The sequence below is a fragment of the Zeus faber genome (genome assembly GCF_960531495.2).
Source record: "Zeus faber genome assembly, chromosome: 16".
Classification (NCBI taxonomy): Eukaryota; Metazoa; Chordata; class Actinopteri; order Zeiformes; family Zeidae; genus Zeus; species Zeus faber.
Genome location: NC_137202.1, coordinates 30,530,615 through 30,539,850, shown reverse-complemented (window position 1 = coordinate 30,539,850; position 9,236 = coordinate 30,530,615). Strand labels below are relative to the sequence as shown.

At 46.2% G+C, this 9,236-nt stretch overlaps 1 protein-coding gene across 4 annotated transcripts in view; it reads left to right on the top strand.

The window, feature by feature from the left end:
* Positions 1-265: 265 nt before the first annotated feature.
* Positions 266-9,236, top strand: part of LOC307242258 (neurexin-1a-like) — a gene marked incomplete at its 3' end in the record, with an annotated part of 222,905 nt that continues 213,934 nt past the window's right edge. For all 4 annotated transcript variants that reach the window (XM_080016644.1, XM_080016643.1, XM_080016642.1 and 1 more), the window contains exon 1: positions 266-842. In XM_080016644.1, coding sequence (XP_079872770.1) covers positions 281-842 — 562 coding nt within the window. In that variant the 5' untranslated portion in view covers positions 266-280. The remainder of the gene's footprint in view (positions 843-9,236) is intronic.

The window sequence follows — 9,236 nt, the reverse complement described above, 5'->3', positions numbered from 1 at the left end:
CAGTCAGCTGTGAGGCTCTCAGTGAACCCCCTCAAAGTCAAGCTCTCACACTCCTCACTTCAATAAAAGATAAAAACCCAACGTAAAAATAGTTCATTTGTGGCCTGGCTGTCGGAGGCGCGGCGCAGCGATGGGTTTCCACATGCGGCACAGCGCCCAGATCCTCTGGGCTGGACTTCTGATCGGCTGCTTGGTGGAGATCGGCACGTGTCTGGAGTTTACTGGTGCAGAGGGGCAGTGGGCCCGGTTCCCAGTGTGGAACGCCTGCTGTGAAAGTGAGATGAGCTTCAACATGAAGACCAGGATCTCCCACGGGCTCCTGGTCTACTTCGATGACGAAGGATTCTGTGACTTTCTCGAACTGCTTATCCAGAACGGGAAGCTCAGCCTTCGCTTCTCCATCTTCTGCGCCGAACCTGCGACCGTCCTGAGCGACACGGTGGTCAACGACAGCCAGTGGCACACGGTGACCATTAGGAGAAGCTTTAAGAATACCACCCTGATTGTGGACAGTGAGGTGAAATGGGTGGAGGTGAAGTCCAAACGGAGGGATATGACCGTCTTCAGCCATTTGTTTGTGGGTGGAATACCGGCGGAGCTGCGGTCCGTGGCCCTGCGGCTCACCTCGGCCATGGTGAAGGACCGAGCGCCGTTTGGTGGATGGATAACGGACATAAAGGTCAACCAAACGGATTCGGCGATGCTCGGCAGTGAAGGGGTGCTGAGCGACCTTTGCGGTGTGCACAACATGTGTCTGAACGGAGGAATCTGCAGTTTGGTGAACGACGAGCCCTCCTGCGACTGCTCCCAGACCGGCTTTCAAGGAAAGGACTGCAGCGAAGGTAAGAGACCGGACCCGATGAACACACTGACCCGGCACAAACACCCATGTTCTTTTTACATTTTGAAGCCGTGCAGCGACCAGCTTCTTTCTTTGCTTCCTCTGTCTTGCTCCAGCTACAATGTGAGTGCGATACTGTGATATTGTGAATGTCCTGCAGGCATCAGGGTGACAGTACACAGCTCTTTGTTTGTACAGAGCAGCTCTCCTGGGTTGGGCTGAGAAGCGCCTTGTGAAACACCTCAGGAACATTCAGGAACGACCCTGAAAGCAGAATCCAGGTGGGACTGAGACGTCTCTGTTCACAGCAAACAGCTGTGGATTCTAGAGGATTATTCTGCCCCTGGTGAAACCACCAGCCCCGGAACCCAGAAGCGCCAGCCTGGTCCAGCAGGAATTTTCTATTTTCAACCTAATCAAAGACTTCTTATCAACTTATTTGGATCTTGACTGGATGTTTGAAAGAATCAGGTCACGAGAATTTGTCTGATCGCTTTAATAATTAACGACAGTCCCTCATAACTGCATTGGTTTCTCAGTCTACAATACTAATAATAGCATTTTGTAAAATAAAACTTCTAAATCTTGGGGTATTGTTGTCGGCTTCCATCATCAGGAACACTTCATGTTTACTTTGTCATTGATTGTTATTTTTACTTCAAATTAGAACAGAACATCTCAAATCCACTTCCACAAACACATTTCCATCCAGGACTTTGGTCATTTTTTTGAAGTAGATCTGTCATTCTCAGCTATTTTAGTAGAACGTAAAGTTTTCTTATTAGCGTGACGTCACCAGCCTCTTGTGAATCTTAAAACACTGAAATGGAATTCTATAGAATATGAGGAATTATAAAGATCTTCAACTGTGAAGGGTCACACATATCACTGCCACAAAAATATCCGTGTGATGGAGCATAAATGAAGTGAAATCAGATATAAATATTACGGCACATGAATATAGCGCTCACCATTAATTGGATAATATAACAATATGAATGTAGAACTGGATTGAGTGAATTGGTCATTTGAAATGTGAATTACTGGTTATTGGTTTCGTCCCAGATCTTGAAGCGTCGCTAGATGAAGAGGTGGAGCGTGTTGAGATGTTTGTGCAGGAAGCTGCTTGTGTTGGATGGAGGTGTTACGTACAGAGCAGAAGGTCATCTCGTGTTCGGTCAGAGGTTCTGGTTGGTTTTGGTTCTTTTGGAGACCAATCAGAGGCCTGTTTACATGCGTCACATGACCCTGCCCTTGCGAGCTTGGAAAACCGTCCAGTGGCCATTTTTTCCCCATAGACAATCAATGGAAAACCTGAAAAAACCACAATGAATGAGAACAATATTATTAACAGATCTAGGGATCATGGAATCCATGTTTACTTTATAAGATTAGTCAAACCATGACATCGGAGATTGACATGATAACAACAGAGAAGAGCTCAATGGGCTGATAACGGGAATCCTATTTCAAGCTAAATGGAACTTGATTGGATTAAAACATCATGAAACAGGATTTACTGAGGTGATCTCATGCAGTTTTGTGGCGGCAGACGCATCCCAGAATGCAGTGCTGGTTTTCTTCTGGACAGGCTGCGTCCACTCTGTTTATATCTAGAGACTGTGGCCGTGATGCGGTGTTTGCACACTGTCACAAGGCATCTAGTCAAAGTCCAGTCGAGCTGCGTCCGGGCTTTGGATGAGGCTTCACAGAAGCACCGAGCTGTGTCCGGGCTGCAAGCGGACCGGGCTGAAAACGGGCTGCGAGCAAGCTGCGTCCAGGCCATGAGCAGGCCGCGACCGGGCTGCGAACTGACCAGGCTGTGAACGGACCGGGCTGCGTCCGGGTTGCGAGCGGGCTGCGTCCAGGCCGTGAGCAGGCTGCGACTGGGCTGCGTCCAGGCTGCAAACGGGCTGCGAGTGGACCAGGCTGTGAACAGACCGAGCTGCGTCCAGGCTGCGAGTGGGCTGCGACCGGGCTGCGACCGGTCTGCAAACGGGCTGCGAGCAGGCCGTGAGCAGGCTGCGACCGGGCTGCGTCCAGGCTGCAAACGGGCTGCGAGCGGACCAGGCTGTGAACGGACCGAGCTGTGTCCAGGCTGCGAGTGGTCTGCGACCGGGCTGCGACCGGTCTGCAAACGGGCTGCGAGCAGGCCGTGAGCAGGCTGCGACCGGGCTGCGTCCAGGCTGCAAACGGGCTGCGAGCGGACCAGGCTGTGAACGGACCGAGCTGTGTCCAGGCTGCGAGTGGGCTGTGACCGGGCTGCAGCCGGGCTGCAAACGGACCAGGCTGTGAACGGACCGGGCTGCGACCGGGTTGCGAACAGGCTGCGAACAGGCTGCGTCTGGACTGCGAATGGACAGGGCTGTGTCCGGGCTGCGACCGGGATGCGACTGGGCTCCGATCGGACCGGGCTGCGTCCGGGCTATGAACGGCTGCCTCTGGGCTGTGACTGAGCTGTGTCCGGCCGTTAACGGGCTGCGAGTTGGCTGCGTCCGAGCTATGAATGGGCTGTGAGCAGGCTGTGACTGAACTGCATTCAAGCTGTGACCGGGATGCTAACGAGATGCGACAGAGCTGCGTCCGGGCAACAACGATGGATTTATAAATGATGTTATACCAGTGCAAAGTTCTGCACAGGGATAATAATGATCAGTTGGCTAAAGAATACAGAGTACCATGGTGTGTGAGGGGTTAAAAATGGGTTATGAATCTAAAGCTCCGTGATCAACAGCCAAGTGACAACAAAGAAGTGGCTGCAACAAGCTGGTTGTAGTTGTTGTTGTAGTTGTTGTTGTTTTTGTTGTAGTTGTTGATGTTTTTGTAATGTAAAAAAAAAGGCAGTGCTGTGCGATCGTCTGCAGAGAGCTAGTCCAACTGAAGAGTATTTATAAGGGGTGCCACGCCCAGACTTTCCAGTGATCTGTAAATAATATTTTAATATATTATTTACATATAATATATTATTTATTATTATATAATATTATAATGATTATAACTGTTCCAGTATTTGTAGGTAGCGGAACAAGCAAATTGTTGAAACTTTTTCATAATTCCAAAGGAATCGAAAAAACAACTTAAAGTTAAAGGGAGCAGTTACAAAGTGGTAAAAACTGGCATCGAACCCCAGGACCATGGACAGCTCGGAACTTGGCCGAGTAGAATATATTAAATCTACTGTCATCATTTCTACATTGGAATAATAATATTCAGTGAGAACTAGGATTTATTAAATAAAAATGTAAATATACACATTTTATTCATGCATCCAGAGATGGAATTTGAGACGTTGCCCCCTGCCCGCTACCCCCTGCCCGCTACCTGCTGCATCCTGCACGTTACCCGCTGCCCCCTGCTCGCTACCCGCTGCAATGCTGCACGTTACCGGCTGCCCCCTGCTCGCTACCCGCTGCACGCTGCACGCTGCATGCTGCGCGGTGCATGCTGCCCCCTGCCCCCTGCTCCCTGCCCCCTGCCCGCTGCACGCTGCACGTTACCCGCTGCCCCCTGCTCGATACCCTCTACACGCTGCATGCTGCACGCTGCGGGCTGCGGCCTGCACGCTGCGGGCTGCACGCTGCACGCTGCACGCTGCACGCTGCACGCTGCACGCTGCACTCTGCGTGTTGTTTACCCATCCTGATGCTCTGGTTCATGCACCATCAGAGATATTAGTCCCTCATAGACATACTTCCCTAAAAGCTCTCATATTATTTTTATTGTGCTTGTAAAAACTGAAGTGCTTGCTTGCCAAAACCATGATGGGCTTGTTAAATCGTTCTAATTAAGATGAGATAAGACCTTATTGATCCCCGGGGATGGATTTCAGGAATTAATAAGATTAAACGGATTTGGCTCTGTTATTAGTTATTAATTACTGATATTAGGACTAGTAGCATGTTTTGGATGAACCACAGACCAAGTGGTTCCAACATTCAATAATGTACTTCTCAATTCAGCCAGAATTTAGCTTTTCTTTCCTTTTTCCTGATCCGTGATGACATGGAGGTGGAACGTCTCGCTCCAAAAGTGTCCAAAACCTTCTGCCTGTTCCTTCTCCATTGACTTCCATTAATTCACTAAATGAGTTGAAAATACTCTTCGGACACATGGAGTAGGTTGGACCACGACACATTTTGATCAGTTTAACGTGTGTTCCTAAAGGAAATCTAGAATCTCTGCAGAGAATCGATAAATAAACTTCTGTTTTCAATATTAAACCTAATTTCTTAGAAGCGTAGAAGTATTTAAACATTGACCTAACTGCTAAATCTGACAAGGTTATTAAAATGCGTATTTAGTGCTTTGTATCAAAATGGAATAACTTTGTAAATCACTTTGCAATTTGTTCAGTTCAGCTGGTGTCCTCTGTCCTGTGAAAGATAATTAATTTCATGCTAGTGTTGCCTCGGGGGTTAATAGTGTTATGGACAATCATTGAAAAGTGGGTTGGATTTTGGTGAAGGAAATTGGATCCTATCCAAATGCATTAACAGCTCAGCATGTTGGGCGTGGCAGCAAAAAGTGACGTAAAACACATACAGAAATACTCTATTTGAGGCTTTTTGTGAAGGGACAGTGGTGGTGATGGGAGACTCACGAACGATTCATCCCCGGTGAAAAAACCTTTTAAAGGGCCATTTCCAAGTGGTATTATTGTTTGCGCGGCTGCCGCAAAGACAACCGGATGGCTTTAGGTTTTCCTCGGAGCGTGAGGTGGAAATGATCAACAAACTTTGGAAATAAGAGAGAAAAAATAAGCATGTTCACTGAACAGGTCAATTGAAATTGTCACAATGTTTCATTGAATTTGATTTATTTTGGTTGCACAATCATAGACGGCGCATTGATTGCTTCGGCTGCGATATGGCAACGTCGCCGCCATATTCGAATGGGTAAAACTGAACTGTAAATACATAGAAGTAAATTGGGTAGCTGCAGTTTTTCAGGATAAAAAGCTCAACCCATTTCAATAAGTCGTTTTTATATTTGAGTGTTTATGATCTAAGTGGAGTAGATGGATCCACCGTCAGCCATTTCCGCGTATGGCTGCGCATTGGTTGACACACTTCCTGTGATGCACTGCCGTGAATCCATCATTTCCCCGAGAGTTCGTACCCGGTGGCAGTCGGAATGCATTAGGGATGCTACGGTACATGGTATGTTATCGAATGTATCGGACGCGTTGGCGCAGCGTACGGGTGCAGCGTACAGGTGCAGCGTACGGGTGCAGTAAGTGCTACTTCCTCTGAATCCACTGCTGCAGCTCCACTGGCCACGTCAGCCGTGTGGGGTCTGTGCGGAGCCGCGCAGCTACTCTCTGTTTTTGTGAGGGGTCTATTGTGGTGTGGGGATGGTGTGGTTTAAGCCGCCACACCTGACCTGGATCTAGGTGACTGGGATCAGGGTGGCTGCATACCTGTTGCTCGTTGGTTGGTGAAACGAGCAGCAGGTGAAACCCCCATCCCCACACTCACTCAGGAGAGGAGCCCTGTCATGACACATGTCTATCTGCTCCTGGCTTGTTCCCGCTGGCCCAGTATCTACAACAAACTGGTGTTTACAACCCCCTGGCTTCTGTGCTTCTGTGCTGTAGGTCCCTGAACACGCCACTTGGCACTGTGGCGAAACTGCCACATCTATTTTTGGTTGCAGCCTTTTCAATAGAAACAGGAGATAAAACTACATAGAAATGTTTTAGTAAAGAGTGCAATGAAACAAGGTGTCCAGTTGGACGTGTCCCTCTTTATTACAAGCTTCTCTTCAGACACGCTCTCTCTCTCGCTTCCACTTGCGCTAGTGTTGGCCGTTGACGAACGATCAAATTCTTTTGCATGGCTCTTTTGTGAATGATGGGAACCGAGTCTCACTGGGTTGGCAGATGTTTTAACCCCTATGGAAGATATACCCTATGCTCCTCCCTCACCAGGAGGTGCCCTGACTGAAAAGGAACGCACCCACCGTCAAGTATGGTTCTCAAAGCGAAGGCACACACGCACTGGTCTGACTGTGAGCTTTTATTTTACTATTATTATTATTTATGTGTGAAAAATACTGCTTATACCTGTTCTACACAAAATTAACAATAGTACACAAAAGTAACTATAGTACTGGTTTTATTTATTTTTTAATTGTGAAATATTTTTTAAATGTTATATATAAACAAACAAACAAATACATTTGCAAAACAAACAAACAAAAAAATAAATAAATAAAAAAAATAGATTATCCGAGACACCTCCTCTCCAATCAGATGAAATTATTATAACAACCCACCAATAAAGTTAAACCCGTCTCCCCCCTCCCCCCACAGTTATACACGCAGAGCGTTACACTAGTTATTTGTGGCAGAGTACAATAAAGACATGTTTTACACCTTTTAACTTTGGGAGTCACCTTGCGAAAAGAGTCTTTGTCTTTGCTTTGTTCGCGACTCGATTCACGCACTCTGGATCGGTGGACGAGAAATGAACCGACTGAATGAAACAAGAGTCTGAAGATTGAACAGATCTTTTCACTGAGGCACTCATCAAGAGCCGAATCTCCAATAAACACTTTGTGTCACTCTAACGGTTAAAGTTACTGCTTCCGTGTCGGAGCTCCGTTTTGCCGCCTGCTGATTCCCTCATCAGTCCATCCTCTGAGCTTCGCTAATTAGAAAATCCAGATGTTGACTCCAAATACTGGGTGGGGGTTTGCACCTCCTGCAGCTGCAGGTTCCACCTCTGGCTGCAAACACACAAACAAAGTAAGCAGAGCAGGCTGCAACGTGTCACAGGATGGGAAGTCACACACACATACATACATGTAAAACTGTATACATACATATATATATATATATATATATATATATATATATATATACATAAAATATGTACATACATGGACCTATACACAGGCATGCATGCGACAAATCCATGCACAAAATCAAAAAGTAAAAAGGACAGAATGGTGAAACGGAATCAGAATGAGTGGAAATACGTTCTGCAGATAATTAAGGTCCTGACTCTTCACTGGTTCCTCTGCAGAACCAGGATTATCGGCTTAATTTGGAAAAAAAGGACATTTATCAATCGTACCTGCTCTATAAAGCTTCGTAAAGCTGGGACTTTATGTGTAAGCCTTCTGTAAGATGATCACAGAGCACTGTGAGAGATGAATGGGCAGATAGATGGAGCACTTGGAGCAGGACCCATCGAACAACATCTGTAATGATCTGAACCACAGCAACCTGCTCATACCATGAAGAACAAACCTCCAGATGGATGGATAGATTCTTTATATGTATCTGTACTGTGTATATATATATATATACATTCAGATGTTGTGACAGCTAATTATTACAATAAGAATATACAAACAGTTGTGCAACGCGGCTGTTGGCATGGTGCAGCTTGGAATAGCTTCCTGCTGGGCACGGTGGCTGCAGATAAACACCCTTATGAGTCACATCCTTTTCGGAGACGAGGACTAGGAGGTAGAGGAGGAAGAGGAGGAAGAGGAGGAAGAAGACACTTCTCATCTTTTTCCTCCAGGATGATGATAAAAAGCGAAACCGCTCGCAGCACTCTGAGGAGAATCCTGAATATATAATTTAATATAATATAAATTACAATAAATAATATATAATATAATATACAATATTTAATATATAATATATTATATTATATATCGTATAATATATAATATTACATATTATACACAGCAAGAAGGTGCTGGGTTAGATTCTCGTCTGGGGCGCTGTGTGCACCGGGCGCTGGTGGATTATCTACCAATGGGTCCTTTCTGTGTGGAGTTTGCGTGTTCTCCCCGTGCTCACATTAGTAAGGACCTCCACCCAAAACATGGGGTTTCCTCCATGTAACATCAGTAAGGACCCCCACCCAAAACACCCACAACATCATGGTGTGACCAGTGATGGAGGTATGGAACCAGGTCCTGGGCGTGGTTGAACGCTGCCCACTGCTCCTGGCTGCCCCCCGGAGGAGGGACAAGCCAGGATGGTTCAATGCAGAGAAAGCATTTCACCAGCACCACCCAAAGTGTTGATGTGTGTGTGTGTGTGTGTGTGCGTGTTGTAGTGTGGCGGGTCATATGATGATTAAAGATTCTTTGATTTCTATTTTTACATTATATATCATATTATGCATATAAAGGACTGATTGGAAACACATTTCTATCAGTTATTCATCTGAAGCAGCCGGTTACTGGAAGCACAACAGGAGCTTTAATCAAAGCAGACAGCGTCAGTTATTTATAATTTCATTAAAAGAGATGAAGGGAGTAGAGAGGGAGCCCATCAGTTCAGAAAGAAACCTAATCATCGTTATCAAATACGAATAAAAACAAACAAATAAACAGAGCTGCAGGCAGCAATACACAGGCTCCAGTTTAG